The 18,851-nt window shown below is 40.9% G+C and overlaps 1 protein-coding gene across 5 annotated transcripts in view; it reads right to left on the bottom strand.

Annotated features, from left to right (window-relative positions):
• Positions 1–18,851, bottom strand: part of LOC110497968 (SLIT-ROBO Rho GTPase-activating protein 1) — a 156,243-nt gene that overhangs the window by 91,533 nt on the left and 45,859 nt on the right. For all 5 annotated transcript variants that reach the window (XM_036957189.1, XM_036957190.1, XM_036957193.1 and 2 more), the window contains exon 2: positions 12,487–12,682. In XM_036957189.1, coding sequence (XP_036813084.1) covers positions 12,487–12,682 — 196 coding nt within the window. The remainder of the gene's footprint in view (positions 1–12,486; positions 12,683–18,851) is intronic.

The raw sequence follows: 18,851 nt of genomic DNA, 5'->3' as shown, positions 1-18,851 counted from the left end.
TGTTTGTGCATGCACATGTGGGTCTATTGTGTGTGTGTGTGTACACTTGAGTATGTGATTGGCCGGTCTCTACTGTAATGAGCTTGGTCATGGGACATCAACTGTGACCACGGGTTAGATAATTAGATAACTGGGCCTTTTAATATACCCATCCGCTAGTGGAGGGGCTCTGCTGAGAGAGGGGTGCACTACAGCGTGTGTCCGTATGGCCGTCTACTTTTGACCAGAGTCATATGGGCCCCTAGTCAACAGTAGTGCACTATGTAGGGATTGGGAATAGGGTGCAATTTGGGATGCAGCCTAAAAGAGACAGCTGATGAGTCACCACACAGCCTTCTTTCATCACACGCTTTGTTGCACATAATGGCTGGAATGAACAACTGACAGGAACTTACAATTACAGTCCCCGAAACGTCAGAATGAATGGAGGAAAGGCTTTGGGACCTAAAAGGGTCCTTATTCCAAATGTGTAACTAGTGTAGATGAAAACACTAAGGGAGCCATTGAATGAACAGTAGCTGTTGTAATAAATCAATGGCCTAATAGTGGGGTTGTGTGCTGGCTATTGAGACATACTGCTGGACCAAGTGACAGGCCATTGAGTTAGGCGTGTGTACGCGCGCGCGTGTGTGTGTGTGTGTGTGCACGCGTGTGTGTGCGTGCGTGCTTGCGTGTGCGCGCGTGTTTTAGGGCTGTCCCTGACAACAACAAAAAATATCTTGGGTCGACCGAGTCTTGTTCTGTTCTTTCGACCAATCAATTGGTCAAAATGGTTCCGTATATAGACAGATAACGTTATTCAAACAAATACAGTTTAACTACATATGCACTGAGCTTGTCTGATGCTTTACGCACACTTTGATTAGATAACAAAGACACACACATGAATCAAGATGATCACAGTGTGTGACTGGCGAACGTGGTCTCGCTCTCCTCCCTACGGCAGTGAAAAGGCACCACAGCACAAGAAGTGTTTATTGGGATGTCCATGAGGAAGCTGCAACATCATTACAGTCATTTAGTTTCTTGTTCGCTTCTGACTGAAAAGTTCTGTTAACGAAATCCCTAATTTGTTTTTGAAAAAACATTCCCTTTTCTCTCAACCCTTACTCTCTTTACGTGAAACATCGCATGCATGTGACAAATAGGGCCTGACCTATAGCCTATCATAATCACATCAATACATTGGTTATAACAAAGTATGACCACCATGACACGTGACAGCGAAATAGATGCGGAGGACATGAAAAAGAAGCTCAAAATGGGTGAATGTTTACTGGTTGCTCAGGAGGGAAAGGAGAAGTCAGATCTGTGGAAGACATTTGACTACTGGAGATCCAGAAAAAAAGGGCATAGGAGCAAGCATTGAGTGAATATTGTGTGTGCCAAACAGTTGCTGTTAGATGTATATTTATGGGGATCTGTTGGAACAGTGTAAATGACACTAAATAACTGTACCAGAGTCTGTTCTAACAAAAAAAGATAAAAAAGCCTTTATTAAAGCACACTAAAAACAGTTGCAAGAATTCTTGAATTGCAGTTAATTTATTGTTTAGGATAATTATTCAAAGCTCCCTTTGTTATTTAATTGAAAACTAAAATGCTTGATTGCATTTCAAAGCATTAATGTCCTGTATGCTGTGTGATGGAATTAACGAATTAATGATTGATTGACTGATACGGTAGCCTATTGAAATATAGTCCTAAGTAAGTTACTGTATTAATACTAAACAGGATGCGCTCTCAGGCGTACAGCTCGATGGTGGTTATACAAGGCTACTATACAAAGACTACTAATGATAACGACATTACTTAATACTATATTGATTATCATAATAATAAAATTCTAAACAGTTGAATCTGTGAAATTGCTTTACCCGACATTTTTACATTGCATGAGGCTTGGTGCTCACGGAATCAGTTGGCTATTAAACAAACACTCAAACAGGCAACAGAAGCAAGATCTATCTTATTTCTGTGTTCTTGGGGACCTTCAATGCTGCAGACATTTTTTGGTACACTTCCTCAGATCTGTGCCTCGTCACAATGCTGTCTCAGCGCTCCACGAACAATTCCTTCAACCTCATGGATTGGATTTTGCTCGGATACGCACTGTCAACTTTGGGACCTTATATAGACAGGTGTGTGCCTTTCCAAATCATGTGCAATCAATTGAATTTACCACAGATGGACTCCAATCAAGTTGTAGAAACATTAAGGATGATCAATGGAAACAGGATGCAACGGAGCTCAATTTCAAATCTCATAGCAAAGGGTTAGAATACTTCTGTAAATAAGGTATCTTTATTTTTAATCAATTTGCTAGTATTTCAAAAAACATGTTTACTCTTTGTCATTATGGGTAGATTGCTGAGGATATGTTATTTAATCCATTTCAGAATAAGGCTGTAATATAACATATGGAACAAGTCAAGGGGTCTGAATACTTTCCGAAGGCACTGTATATGGATGATTTCTAAAGCCAGGCATATTTAACAGTTAGGCTATTGTAGGGCTGGGCGGTATAGACCGGTATTAAAATACCGGTATACCGTATTTTACGATACACCGGTATTAAAATACCGTCACATAATATAACCATACACAATGGATTAGTTCACTGAGACAGGCGCGAATCAGACAGGTGTCTGGTCGACTAAAGAAATCTTGGTTGACCAACAGCCTATCAACCAAACAATCGGCCAGTCGACTAAATGCGATCAGCGCTAGTGTGCTTAAGTGTGAGGGCTGTCAGTGTGTGTGTGGAGGTGACGAGGGCCATGGCAGCACAGTGACCTCTGGGACTCTGCCAACTACCCTACATAATGGCAGGTAACTCTCTCAATGTCATTATTTCTACACAATGCAGAAATTTGGTTAAACCACAGAGGGCGACACAGATAGAAAGGGTGGAGAGTAAACAACTGTCCTCGGAAGAGATAAGAAGGAGAACGAGGGAGAAAGTCTGCGCGAGAGAGGAATCTCATTAACTGTTTGTGCTTTTACGTGTGGGCGTGCGTAGGTGCATGCATGACTACATGTGCATGTGTGTGCAGGTTAAAGTAACTGTCCTGACAGCTCCAACTCCATTGAAAAGCCATTATAACCATATAAAACTGTCACTTCTTACAGTAGCGACAAGTAAGGATAATTAATCCCACTATGCAGTGTCTTTACACAGCAGCATAGGCCTTATCTGAAATAGCAAAGTCCTTTATGATAAGACTTTTTCATTAATAAGCCGCCTCACTAGCTTTAATGGAAGTTTCGCTCTGGGTGGATTGCAAACTGTTATAGTTAGTAGGCTAATTAATTGCCTGGTGAGTGAGGCTATAATGTCAGCTGATACAGTAAACAGTTGGTCCTCTGTCGCTTAGTGGGTTGAGCATGGTGTTTCCAACACAAGTATTGTGGGTTTGATTCAGCTCAGATTCATGCTGAGGCCACCCATAAGAAATATGTATGCACGCATGATTGTAATTCGATTTGGGAAGAAATGTTTGCTAAATGGTTTATTATATTATGATATTACATAATGTTATACATATTATATTTACAAAGGAATGGAATGACAGCTACTATCTGAAATTGGGAGTGTTTAGTGTATATTTGGATAATTTCACCACGAATGAAAGGTCATTTAAATCCTATGAGACACAAAAAGGGAGGTCTCTTTGACCGATTCGCTTTGTTTGATGGGGGAAATAAATGTTGTCTATTCAAGTCGCTCCCTTTCAGGGGTGGCCTTGGCTATATAAATAATTCAATTATACCCCTCTCCATTCCATCCCTCTGACATTCCCTAAACAAACAGTACTGCATAATGTGTGTGTGTTTAATGTGTTCATTTTGCAAACAGCAATGGTACTGTCATTGACTGACTGACTGTCACTCCCTAGGACAGGGCTCTGGCCACTCTGCTGTGGGGCCTGATGTTGCTCTCTCCCACTGCATTCTGGGAGGTAAAGAGAGAAGTGGGTAAAAGAGCTGCTGACCCAGCTGGGGCTTATAGGGTGATATGGTGCCTGTCTGCTCTGGAGGGGAGCTATGATGAGAGAGTACTGTCCACACAGGAAAACAGTCAGTTTGATTTTTTCTCCCTCATCAATCCACACACACACACACACACACACACACACACACACACACACTTTGGCAAATATATCATGTTTATAGTATGTATAAGCTGGAAGTAGAAGCCTAATAGTGGTTGTCCATTAGTTTACACCAATTAGGGGAGGGGTGGTAGGGTTAGGGGAAAATAATAAAGGACAGTATATAACAAATAAACTAGATATAAATAATATATGGGAGATTGGAAGTGACGCAGACAAATATATTGATAGAAGCTACAATCTATCTGCAATATTAAAGCTGATCTACCCCCTAAAGAATATATAGTGCCTTCGGAAAGTAATCAGACCCCTTGAATTTATCCCCAAAAAATGTCCGTCACAGCCTTATTCTAAAATGGATTAAACTGCCCCCCCAATCTACACACAATACCCCATAATGACAAAGCAAAAACATATTTTTTGCGTGCAAATTAATTCAAAAACAAAAAACCGAAATATCACATTTACATAAGTATTCAGACCCTTTACTCAGTACTTTGTTGGCAGCAATTACAGCCTCGAGACTTTGGGTATCACGCTACAAGCTTGGCACACCTGTATTTGGGGAGTTTCTCCCATTCTTCTCTGCAGATCCTCTCAAGCTCTGTCAGGCTGGTTGGGGAGCATCGCTGTACAGCTATTTTCAGGTCTCTCCAGAGATTTTTGATCGGGTTCAAGTCTGAGCTGTGGATGGGCCATCTTTCCCTCGATCCTGACTAGTCTCCCAGTCACTGCCGCTGAAAAACATCCCCACAGCATGATGCTGCCACCACCATGCCTCACCGTAGGGATGGTATTGGCCAGGTGATGAGCGGTGCCTGGTTTCCTCCAAACGTGACGCTTGGTATTAACCAAATGTGACGCTTGGTATTAAGGTAAATAGTTTTAAAAATCTTGCTTCTCACGATCTGAGGCATTTAGGTGCCACTCTACCATAAAGACCTGATTGGTTGAGTGCTGCAGAGATGGTTGTCCTTCTGGAAGGTTCACCCATCTCCACAGAGGAACTCTGGAGCTCTGTCAGAGTGACCATCATGTTCTTGGTCACCTCCCTGACCAAGGCCTTAATCCCACAATTGCTCAGTTTGGCTGGGTGGCCAGCTCTAGGAAGAGTCTTGCTGGTTCCAAACATCTTCCATTTAAGAATGATGGAGGCAACTGTGTTCTTGGGGACCTTCAATGCTGCAGCTGTTTATGTGTTTTTGTTCCCTTCCCCAGATCTGTGCCTTGACACAATCCTGTTTCTGAGCTCTACGGACAATTCCTTCGACATCAGGGCTTGGTTATTGCTCTGACATGCACTGTATAGACAAGTGTGTGCCTTTCCAAATCATGTCCAATCAATTTAATGTACCACAGGTGGACTCCAATCAAGTTGTAAAAACATCAAGGATGATCAATGGAAACAGGATGCACCTGAGCTCAATTACAATTTCTTGAATACTTATGTAAATAATAAAATATTTTTATTTTAATGCATTAGCTAAAATCTCAACAAAAAAAAATGTTTTCTCTTTGTCATTATGGGGTAGTGTGTAGATTGAGGAGGAAAAATTTGGGGTCACTTAGAAATGTCCTTGTTTTTGAAAGATAAGCACAACTTTTGGCCATTAAAATAAAATAAAATTGATCAGAAATACAGTGTTGAGATTGTTATTGTTGTAAATGACTATTGTAGCTGGAAACAGCTGATTTTGTATGGAATATCTACAGTGCCTTGCGAAAGTATTCGGCCCCCTTGAACTTTGCGACCTTTTGCCACATTTCAGGCTTCAAACATAAAGATATAAAACTGTATTTTTTTGTGAAGAATCAACAACAAGTGGGACACAATCATGAAGTGGAACGACATTTATTGGATATTTCAAACTTTTTTAACAAATCAAAAACTGAAAAATTGGGTGTGCAAAATTATTCAGCCCCTTTACTTTCAGTGCAGCAAACTCTCTCCAGAAGTTCAGTGAGGATCTCTGAATGATCCAATGTTGACCTAAATGACTAATGATGATAAATACAATCCACCTGTGTGTAATCAAGTCTCCGTATAAATGCACCTGCACTGTGATATTCTCAGAGGTCCGTTAAAAGCGCAGAGAGCATCATGAAGAACAAGGAACACACCAGGCAGGTCCGAGATACTGTTGTGAAGAAGTTTAAAGCCGGATTTGGATACAAAAATATTTCCCAAGCTTTAAACATCCCAAGGAGCACTGTGCAAGCGATAATATTGAAATGGAAGGAGTATCAGACCACTGCAAATCTACCAAGACCTGGCCGTCCCTCTAAACTTTCAGCTCATACAAGGAGAAGACTGATCAGAGATGCAGCCAAGAGGCCCATGATCACTCTGGATGAACTGCAGAGATCTACAGCTGAGGTGGGAGACTCTGTCCATAGGACAACAATCAGTCGTATATTGCACAAATCTGGCCTTTATGGAAGAGTGGCAAGAAGAAAGCCATTTCTTAAAGATATCCATAAAAAGTGTAATTTAAAGTTTGCCACAAGCCAACTGGGAGACACACCAAACATGTGGAAGAAGGTGCTCTGGTCAGATGAAACCAAAATTGAACTTTTTGGCAACAATGCAAAATGTTATGTTTGGCGTAAAAGCAACACAGCTGAACACACCATCCCCACTGTCAAACATGGTGGTGGCAGCATCATGGTTTGGGCCTGCTTTTCTTCAGCAGGGACAGGGAAGATGGTTAAAATTGATGGGAAGATGGATGGAGCCAAATACAGGACAATTCTGGAAGAACCTGATGGAGTCTGCAAAAGACTGGGACGGAGATCTGAGACTGGGACGGAGATTTGTCTTCCAACAAGACAATGATCCAAAACATAAAGCAAAATCTACAATGGAATGGTTCAAAAATAAACATATTCAGGTGTTAGAATGGCCAAGTCAAAGTCCAGACCTGAATCCAATCGAGAATCTGTGGAAAGAACTGAAAACTGCTGTTCACAAATGCTCTCCATCCAACCTCACTGAGCTCGAGCTGTTTTGCAAGGAGGAATGGGAAAACATTTCAGTCTCTCGATGTGCAAAACTGATAGAGACATACCCCAAGCTACAAAGTATTAACTTAAGGGGGCTGAATCATTTTGCACACCCAATTTTTCAGTTTTTGATTTGTTAAAAAAGTTTGAAATATCCAATAAATGTCGTTCCACTTCATGATTGTCCCACTTGTTGTTGATTCTTCACAAAAAAATACAGTTTTATATCTTTATGTTTGAAGCCTGAAATGTGGCAAAAGGTTGCAAAGTTCAAGGGGGCCGAATACTTTCGCAAGGCACTGTACATAGGCGTACAGAGGCCCATTATCAGCAACCATCACTCCTGTGTTCCAGTGGCACGTTGTGTCCAAGTTAATCCAAGTTTCTCATTTTAAAAGGCTAATTGATCATTAGAAAATCCTTTTGCAATTATGTTAGCAGCTCAAATAAATAAATAAACCAGGAGAAATGACAGTCCATCATTAGTTTAAGACATGATGGTCAGTCAATCCGGCAGAAAATTTAAAGAACTTTGAAAGTTTCTTCAAGAGCTTCAATGCCATACAATTCTCCTTCCGTGGCCTCCAACTGCTGTTAAATGCAAATAAAACTAAATGCATGCTCTTCAAGCGATCACTGCCCCCACCTGCCCACCCGTCCAGCATCACTACTCTGGACGGTTCTGACTTATTGGGACAACACAATACCTAGGTGTCTGGTTATACTGTAAACTCTCCTTCCGGACTCACATGAAGCATCTCCAATCCAAAATTAAATCTAGAATCGGCTTCCTATTTCGCAACAAAGCATCCATCACTCATGCTGCCAAACATACCCTAGTAAAACTGACTATCCTACCAATCCTTGACTTCGGCAATGTCATTTACAAAATAGCTTCCAACACTCTACCCAGCAAATTGGATGCAGTCTATCACAGTGCCATCCATTTTGTCACCAAAGCCGCATATACTACCCACCACTGCGACATGTATATTCTCGTTGGCTGGCCCTCGCTTCATATTCGGCGCCAAACCCACTGGCTCCAGGTCATCTATAAAACTCTTTGCTAGGTAAAGCACCATCTTATCTCAGCTCACTGGTCACCTTAGCAGCACCCACCCGTAGCACGCGCTCCAGCAGGTATATATTTCACTGGTCACCATAGCACCCATAGCACACGCTCCAGCAGGTATATATATTTCACTGGTCACCCCCAAAGCCAATTCCTCCTTCGGCCGCCTTTCCTTCCAGTTCTCTGCTGCCAATGACTGGAACGAATTGCAAAAATCACTGAAGCTGGAGACTCATATCTCCCTCACTAACTTCAAGCATCAGCTGTCAGAGCAGCTCACAGATCACTGCACCTGTACATAGCCCATCTGTAAATACCTCATCCCCATACTGTTATTTATTTTTACTTTTTTTGCTCCTTTGCACCCCAGTATCTCTACTTGCACATTCATCTTCTGCACATCCATCACCCGTGTTTAAGTGTTAAATTGTGATTATTTCGTCACTACGGCCTATTTATTGCCTTACCTCCCTTATCTTATCTGTATACAGCCCATCTATCTACCTCATCCCCATACTGTATTTATTTATTTTGCTCCTTTTGCACCACAGTATCTCTACTTGCACGTCTACCATTCCAGTGTTTAATTGCCATATTGTAATTACTTTGCCACCATGGCCTAGTTATTGCCTTAACTCCCTTATTTGACCTAATTTGCACTCACTGTATATAGACTTTGTTTTATTTTTTTACAACTGTATTATTGACAGTATGTTTTGTTCATTCCATGTGTAACTCTGTGTTGTTGTATGTGTCTAACTGCTATGCTTTATCTTGGCCAGGTCGCAGTTGTAAATGAGAACTTGTTCTCAACTGGCCTACCTGGTTAAATAAAGGTGAAATTTAAAAAAAATGAAAATAAAGAACGCAAAAACCATCAAGCACTATGATAAAACTGCCTCTTATGAGGACTGCCACATGAAAGGAAGACCCAGAGTTACCTCTGCTGAAGAGGATAAATACATTAGAGTTACCAAATAAGTGCTTCAGAGTTCAAGTAACAGACATCTCAACATCAACTGTTCAGAGGAGACTGTGTGAATCAGGCCTTCATGGTCGCATTGCTGCAAAGAAACCCCTACTAAAGTACACCAATAAGAAGAGACTTGCTTGGGCCAAGAAACACGAGCAATAGACATTAGACCGGTGGAAATCTGTGCTCAGCATTTGTAGGAACTCCTTCAAGACTGTTGGAAAAGCATTCCTCATGAAGCTTGTTGAGAGAAGACCAAGAGTGTACAAAGTTATCAAGGCAAAGGGTGGCTACTTTGAAGAATCTCAAATATTTTGATTTGTTTAACACTTTTTTTGGTTACTACATGATTTCATATGTGTCATTTCATTGTTGAAGGTCTTCACTATTATTCTATAATGTAGAAAATAGTTAAAATAAAGAAAAACCCTTGAATGAGTAGGTGTCCAAACCTTTGACTGGTACTGTATATCATAAAATATATTAACTACATTTGCCACCAGTCCATAGCTATCTCAGCATTCATAGTTAACCCAGCAGTGCTGCAGTTCTTGATACAAACCGATGCGCCTGGCACCTACTACCATACCCAGTTCAAAGGCACTTAAATCTTTTGTCTTGCCCATTCACGCTCTGAATGGCACACATACACAATCCATGTCTTAATTGTCTCAAGGCTCAAAAATCTTTAACGGGTCTCCTCCCCTTCATCTACACTGATTGAAGTGGATTTAACAAGTGACATCAATAAGGGATCATAGCTTTCACCTGGATTTACCTGGTCAGTGTAGGTCATGCACTGAGTGTACAATGTTTTGATCAGTCAGGGATATTAAAAGTGCTGAAAACATGTTGGCTCACTATTTAAAAGGAAGATGGAAAACAAACTATAGGATGAAAAATACTGGTGTTTTTGCGCAGGTACAGCCAACTAGCGCTAGCTAACGCTATCAAGCTAAAATAACATCCCTACAGCCTACCGCTGCTGCAGAGCTGTACCCTAGCAAGATCGCTTCTGGGACAACTGAGGTGCTGTAGCAATAATCACATAGGTAGCACAAATTGTGTACTTCCTTACAAACAGTCACTTTATCTCACTCCTAAAAGCGACCCGATAGAGTAGAAAAACATGGCTGACGAGACATTCCTTGTCCTGGACACTGAAATGTACCATAGCCCCTCTGACTCTCTTTCTCCAAATGGAGGAAACCGGGGCCAGACATCAGGGCTAGTACAAAGCATCCTACTTTACCTGACAAAGACTTGACTTCTCCAACTTCTCTGGTGATTTTTATTATTTGACCAACTTAAACTGAATGAACATAACTTGGCTTCCTGTCAAATGTGGAACAACTTCATAAGAAATCTGTGACAATGCTCAACTCAGTTAGCAGCAGTTAGCAGCCTAACTGCACGCAGCTTGTCAGTATTCACTGCTCTCCAGTGTGGAAATGCCAGCTAATTAGCCAGTGATTTAAAGAGCACATTTTAAAGCTAATCCATTTTATTACACACACACACAGCCAGCCCAAGCTAGGCTGAGGCACTGCACTAACGTTAGGCCATGAAGCTCAGAGTCAGACGTAAGTACACTTTTTCAACCTCAAGTCGTTCCAAAGGAAACATCCTAGAGAATGTGGAAAATACATAAGCTGTTCTGTATTAACCTTGTTTATACAATCACAAAAAATAAATAGGCCACGTCTTAAAACCCGGCAGCAGGGCATTCACTGTTAGTCAAACGTTTGGCATTTACAGAGCACCGAAATATGCCGCTCGACAAATGTTTACCCTACAAATGAACAGACTGGACTCTATATCACACGGTGAAATCCACAGCTAGCGATCCATGCCATCATATTCTCCTCAGTCTCCCAGTCCTGCACACACAGCTGGTAGAGCCATTGTGGTTTTCAGGCGCAGTAGACTCAGTAGAGGCCTATTTGAGGACACAGAGTAGGGCAAACAGACGTTTTATTTTTTGGTCCCCGCCGCAAGTTCAAACAATATGCTAATGTTTCCTTTTCCATAAGCAGTATCCTCCAGCATAATGAGACCCCAAGTACAGCATTGCTCGACTGTGTCAACATTCCAATACGGCTCATCAATGGCATCAGGCCAGAGTCAAACGGTGCTTTACCACACAGAGAGGGGGTAAAGAAACAAGACATGGGAAAGAGATTGAGGGATAGGTCTTCTCTTACAGTGTGATCATACTTCAATTGATTAACACATTTTCATCTTTTGTCATTTCAGGTCTTGTCTCATTTGTGGTTAGACTACATCAGACCGAGACCAACTCACTATAGACATAGTTAGGTTATTCTCCACAAGAATGATTATAGAACTAGGGTTCCTCTCACCATTCCATGTATTCTGTATTATGGATCTGGTCACCATTGGAGAGCGTGAGCAGTCATGATATGATCATCTGATATCCATTTTTTAACTCAGAAAATCTATAACCCATTCTGGGAGGTATCAGTTCGTTCATTGGAGTTTCTCCACTTACATAATTCACATGGTGCTGGAAATACCATCTACACATTGACAGAGGGTGACAGTTTGTGAATTGTGATGGGGGAAAGTATTTGAAATATAGGGCTACCCATGCTAACCCTCAGAAGTACCCATGAACAAAAGGGACATTATGCAGAATGGGCTAAAGGGGAAAATAGAGGATATGGATATTTATTGCTGGAGCTCCTGGTGTAACAGCCTGCCTTCATAGGATATTGCTTTTCAATAATTATTGTTCATTTATTCATATTGGGAACACATACATTTGAACATTTATGAAAAAAAGGGGAAATAAAACCCGCCCGTCTAAATCGATTTCAGTCGTCTAATGGAGGAGAGGAAATTAGTAGAATGACATGACAATTAAATGTCTTATGCAGTTTGATAATGAGAAATGAATAGGAAAAGGAATCATTGAGCGCTGCTGGTGGGTGGGTGGGTGTGTGTGACCAGACTGATTATAATAAAAAAACATTTATTGATTTGCCGGGTCAACATTGTAATCAAAGTTGAATGTATTTTCCAGATTGATAGCCATGAACATATAATCAAATATGACACTGATTCTGGTTGCCTAATGCAACAGGTATTCATGAACACTGAACCTGAGAGAGGCATATTTCAGACAGCGACAGTACCATCCAGTGACTTAACTTGTACAGAAGAAAGACATAAACCGAGACATAAAGACATAAGTCTCAGACCTAGACCCAGGCAGACAGCCCCCAAGTCAGGGATAGAGATCGACACAGACCCAGGAAAAGAGAAAAACACATACAAGACATATATACACTTGTACCCACTTGTACTGCTGGTGGTCCTTGGTGCTCCGAGTCTTAGCCATGAACCTCTCTGCCAGTTTCTCCAGGTTCCTGGAGTACTCCATCTCAATCTCGGACTTCTTCCTGAAGAAGTCCTGCAGGTCCTGGAGGAGCTGCACCCTCATCTCTGTCTGCTGGTCCAGGCATTTCTGCTGCTCCACCAGCTGGGCACGGATCTCTGAGGACACAGACAGACACAACCAAGTCAGATGGATGTCAAGAACCACACACACAAAAGTCAGAGGTTTGTAGATCTCTTAGAACCACACAGAGCAGACAGGTGAGAAATATGGCAATCTTATTAGTCAACACCAGCCAATATTCCAATGGAAAACAATGCCTTCAGAAAGTATCCATAACCCTTGACTTATTCCACGTTGTTGTGTTACAGCCTAAGTATATGTTTTCCATCTCACCCATCTACACACAATACCCCATAATGACAAAGTGACATGTTTTTAAAAAGTGTATAAAATATAAAATACAGAAATATCTCATTTTACGTAAGTATTTACACCCTCGAGTCAGGACTTTGTAGAGGCACCTTTGGCAGCGATTATAGCTGTGAATCTTTCTGGCTAAATCTCTAAGAGCTTTCCACACCTGGATTGTTCAACATTAGCCCATAATTATTTTCAAAATTATTCAAGCTCTGTCAAATTGGCTGTTGGTTATTGCTAGACAATTTTAATGTCTTGTCATAGATTTTCAAGTAGATTTAAGTCAAAATTGTAACTCGGCCACTCAGGAACATTCATTGTCTTCTTGGTAAGCAACTCAAGTGTAGATTTGGTCTTGTGTTTCAGGTTATTGTTCTGCTGAAAAGTGTATACATCTCCCAGTGTCTAGTGAAAAGCATACTGAACCAGGTTTCTCTCTAGGATTTTGCTTGTGCTTAGCTCCATTCCTGTTTTATCCTGAAAAACTCCCCAGTCCTTTAACAATTACAAGCATTTCTATAACATGATGCAGCCACTACTATGCTTGAAAATATGGAGAGTGATACTCAATAATGTGTTGTATTGGATTTGCCCCAAATATAACACTTTGTAATCAAGACAAAAAGTGAATTGCTTTGCTCCATTTTTTTGCAGTATTACTTTAATACCTGTTGCAAACAGGATGCATGTTTTGGAATATATTTTTATTCTGTACAGACTTCATTCTTTTCACACTGTCAATTAGGTTAGTATTGTGGAGTAACTACAATGTTGTTGATCCATCCACAGTTCTCATATCACAGCCATTAAACTCTGTAATTGTTTTAAAGTCACCATTGGCCTCATGGTGAAATCCCTGAGCGGTTTCCTTCCTCTCAGGCAACGGAGTTAGGAAGGGCGCCTGTATCTTTGTACTGACTGGGTGTAATTAACTTAAATTATGCTCAAAGGGATATTCAATGTCTGCTTTTGTATTTTTACCCATCTGCCAATAGGTGCCCTTTTTTGGAGGCATTGAACACCTCCCTAGTTGAATCTGTGTTTGAAATGTACTGCTCGACTGAGGGACATTACAGATAATTGTGTGTGTGGGATACAGGGATAAGGTAGCCATTACAAAAATCATGGAAACACTTGTATTGAACACAGTGAGTCCATGCAACTTATGTGACTTGTAAAGCACATTTTTACCCCTGAACTTACAGTTGAAGTCGGAAGTTTACATACACTTAGGTTGGAGTCATTAAAACTTGTTTTTCAACCACTCCAACAAATTCTTGTGAACAATGTATAGTTTTGGCAAGTCGGTTAGGACATCTACTTCGTGCATGACAAATAATGTTTCCAACAATTGTTTACAGACAGATTATTTCACTTATAATTCACTGTATCACAATTCCAGTGGGTCAGAAGTTTACATACACTAAGTTGACTGTGCCTTTATACTGCTGGGAAAACTCCTGAAAATTATGTCATGGCTTTAGAAGCTTCTAATAGGCTAATTGACATAATTTGAGTCAAGTGGATATATTTCAAGGCCTACCTTCAAACTCAGTGCCTCTTTGCTTGACATCATGGGAAAATCAAACGAAATGAGCCAAGACCTCAAAAACAAATTGTAGACCTTTACAAGTCTGGTTCATCCTTGGGAGCAATTTCCAAATGCCTGAAGGTACCATGTTCATTTGTACAAACAATAGTACGCAAGTATAAACACCATAGGACCAAGCAGCCATCATACCGCTCAGGAAGGAGACGCGTTCTGTCTCCTAGAGATGAACATACTTTGGTGCGAAAAGTGCAAATCAATCCCAGAACAACAGCAAAGGATATTGTGAAGATGCTGGAGGAAACAGGTACAAAAGTATCTATATCCACAGTAAAACGAGTCCTATATCGACATAACCTGAAAGGTCGCTCAGCAAGGAAGAAGCCACTACTCCAAAACCACCATAAAAAAGCCAGACTATGGTTTGCAACTGCACAGGAGGACAAAGATCATACTTTTTGGGGAAATGTCCTCTGGTCTGATGAAACTGAGGAAAAAGGGGGAGGCTTGCAAGCCGAAGAACATCATCCCAACCGTGAAGCATGGGGGTGGCAGCATCATGTTGTGGGGGTGCTTTGCTGCAGGGGGGACTGGTGCACTTCACAAAATAGATAATTTTCCATCCTCATGAAGCTATGTGGATATATTGAAGCAACATCTCAAGACATCAGTCAAGAAGCTTGGTTGCTAAAATGCAAATTAATTAAAATTATACAATGTGATTTTCTTGTTTTTTTTTTTAGATTCCGTCTCTCACAGCTGAAGTGTACCCATGATAAAAAGTACAGACCTCTACATGCTTTGTAAGTAGGAAAACCTGCAAAATCGACAGTGTATCAAATACTTGTTCTCCCCACTATGTAAACGTCCAACTTCAACTGTATTTTAGTTTGCCTTAACAAAGGGGGTAAATACTTATTGACTCAAGACATTTCAGCTTTTCATTGATTTCTAAACATAATGTCAAAGTGGAATTATGGGGTATTGTGTGTTGGTGGGTGACCAGAAAATCTCAATTCAAGCGATTTTAAATTCAGGCTGTAACAACGACTGTGGAAAAAGTCAAGGGGTGTGAATACTTTCTGAAGGAGGAAAAGGTGAATGATCACGTTGAAGCACAAATAGGATCTCCAGGTGCTTTGGAAGTGAGGGTTGGAAGTGCTGGTCTATGGTGGTTCATTACAGCTGCTGAACGCCACTCTAGGATGAATGAGCCCTGTTACTAATCAATAACCCAGAGATGGAGCATGGAGATGCTGCCTTGACACACTGCCAGGCAAAGCCAGGGTCTTTCACAACTTGCTATCTGTGACTGCGCACCACATTCACCAGCAGGGAAACAGGGGACATGCTAGAGTCTTCACAAATTGTACCTGTGACTGCACACTAGTGAGGCTAAACTCATAACCCACAGGCCCTGCGGTTATATCTGCGGGGCGGGCGGGTTTAGGGCCACAAAATATTGTGTGAATGAAGGGCGTGTGGGAGGCGGGTGGGTTGAATAAAGAGAAAACAATGCATTAAAAATCCATAAATGTATAATTATAGTGCAATTCATATCTACAGGCTACATTGATGTTTTTCTTTCGTAAGCCTAAGCTTTAGGGCCCAACGGTAAGCGTGCCAAATATGCGCCAATTGCCAAATGATTTTGGGAACTTGGCCAGAAAAAGTTAACGTCGATCCGCTGAGGCAAAAAGGACAGTGTTGGAGTTAAATTCAAGAAGAGAAAAGCTGCGAAATGGGAGAGTTGAAAATAAAGAAAAGGTAGGGCCAGAACAGTAATGTTTGGAGAAAATTTGGTGAGGTGGTAAAAGAGGACGATAGCAGTGTTATAGAATGAATGGAATAGTAACAGAAATCTGGAAACTGACTGTAGGTCTATAACCTCTCACATAGCCGAATATAATATCATCTCCTGCAGAATTAAGCAGTTCTTGCAGTAAAAAGATACACCAAATGTACATTTTCACTCGGGAACAGTAGTAGATAATGAATAGCGGTTTGGGACTGTCTGTAAAGGTGCCATCTTTATCAGCATAATAAAAGCGGATAGAATTCAACCACATTTGTGTCAAGAAATGTTGGGTCATTTTCACAGCTTTTCATTCCCGTGAAACAGGTCAAACTGATGTAATTTTGCATTTTCTCCCAGGTCCCTAAGTCTCTGCTGTGCAAGAAAGGCAGAGATGAAAGACTAAACAAATGAACGATGTCAGCTAGATTGAAGCATTCATCTGATCAATGTATGACAGATTTTCTTGTGAGGTTTATTTAGTCTTCTAGGGCAACAAGTAATGACAAGAGAAGCTGCATGCACCCAGTTATAGATAAGTTGAATAACAAATAGCCTACCAAAATGTTGGAAATCATAAGCAGAAACATAGGCCAATCTAAATTAGGCTTACAGCGCATTTTCTATATTTCTGGGTTAGGGTCAGGTGCGGGCCTAATTTTCGCATATAGTTGGACAGTTGCGGATGGGTTATTAGCAATTGCGGGTGAACAAACAGCTGACCACACTACTAGGAAATGCGCTAGAGATGCGCTGCCATCAAACTGACATGTCAAATCAAATTTCATTGGCCACATGCACATGGTTAGCAGATGATATTGCGAGTGTAGAGAAATGCTTGTGCTTCTTGTTCCAACAGTGCAGCAATATCAACAAGTAATCTAACAATTCCACAACAACTACCTAATACACACAAAATCTAAAGGGATGGGATAAGAATATGTACATATACATATATGGATGAGCAAGGACCGAACGGCATAGGCCAGATGCAATAGATAATCTGTTGCGGATAAAAGGCTGTGCGATGACATAGTGCACATAAAAAAATTGCGGTTAAATTCCCATGTACCGAATAAAAAATACAAGTCAAATGTGTTTCCATCGCATTTAACTCCTCTGATGGTATTGTCACACCACTGCACAACAACAAAAAATGTCGTTATGTATTGATTGTGCCCACTCTGGTCTTGGAACATGCGCTCTAGCCAATAGCTGGCAGGTACGGTGTGGGTATAGCCTACAAAATGAGATCATTATGGACAAAAGAGTGAGATAAAACAAAAACATTCGACCACATCCAAATATCGATTATCATGCCACCAGAATAATACCCTTGATATTTATTTTAAAGGAGCATCAACATCAACTGTTCTGCCTGTGGCTATGGAACCCTGACCTGTTCACCGGACGTGCTACCTGACCCAGACCTGCTGTTTTCAACTCTCTAGAGACAGGAGTGGTAGAGATACTCCTAATGATTGGCTATGAAAAGCCAACTGACATTTACTCCTAAGGTGCTGACTTGCTGCACCCTCAACAACTACTGTGATTATTATTATTTGACCATGCTAGTCATTTATGAACATTTGAATATCTTGGCCATGTTCTGTTATAATCTCCACCCGGCACAGCCAGAAGAGGACTGGCCACCCCTCATAGCCTGGTTCCTCTCTAGGTTTCTTCCTAGGTTTTGGCCTTTCTAGGGAGTTTTTCCTAGCCACCGTGCTTCTACACCTGCATTGCTTGCTGTTTGGGGTTTTAGGCTGGGTTTCTGTACAGCACTTTGAGATATCAGCTGATGTAAGAAGGGCTATATAAATACATTTGAATTGATCAAGCTCATCACCGTGCACTTTCACCACCCTGTGAATTTCATCATAACTTATTTTATCTGTAGCCCAATAAACAGCATGCTTTCCCAAATCTTAGTGGGGCTCAAACACCATGGTTAGTATATCAATATTTGCACATAAAAGATGTTTCCACCACCATTTCTCGAATAATTAATTTTACTGACAAAAATATCCTACCTAGTCTAGCATAGTTTGTGTTGTCAGCATTTGGAAAGTTTACCAACAAATTTGCTGTTTCCATCCGGCCTGTTCTTCAATCAAATAAAAAGGTTAGATGGAAATCTGGTTAATGTCTCCAGAGATTCTGGTTTTAGTAGTCAGCCAACATAAAACTACACTGGCATACAGTAAATGATCTAATACCACAAAACACACCTCAATGGCCAGTTATGGCAAAAGTTGAGAACTATTCCTAATTTCACCTCAGCTTAATGACCACTCAGCCATCAATGACCGTAAAGTACAGGCTACGAAAACAGACTGGGATTAAATTTGTTTAAGAGGATAAAATAGGCATTTTCCAAACTGTCCCAAGGATCCCCCAAAGAGTACTCCTCCATTTGGCATCCATCAATAACTGGCCAATACCAGTGATTGAGTCAAATCATTGATTAACTGCTGACTCAATTAAACTGGGCTCAGAGCTGCTCGTTGTGTGTTCCAAAATGCAATGGTGGAATTAGCCAAGAGCTTGGCTTCATTCATCA

The sequence above is a fragment of the Oncorhynchus mykiss genome, chromosome 2, assembly GCF_013265735.2.
Source record: "Oncorhynchus mykiss isolate Arlee chromosome 2, USDA_OmykA_1.1, whole genome shotgun sequence".
In the NCBI taxonomy this organism is placed as follows: Eukaryota; Metazoa; Chordata; class Actinopteri; order Salmoniformes; family Salmonidae; genus Oncorhynchus; species Oncorhynchus mykiss.
This window is presented reverse-complemented; position numbering and strand designations above follow the sequence as displayed.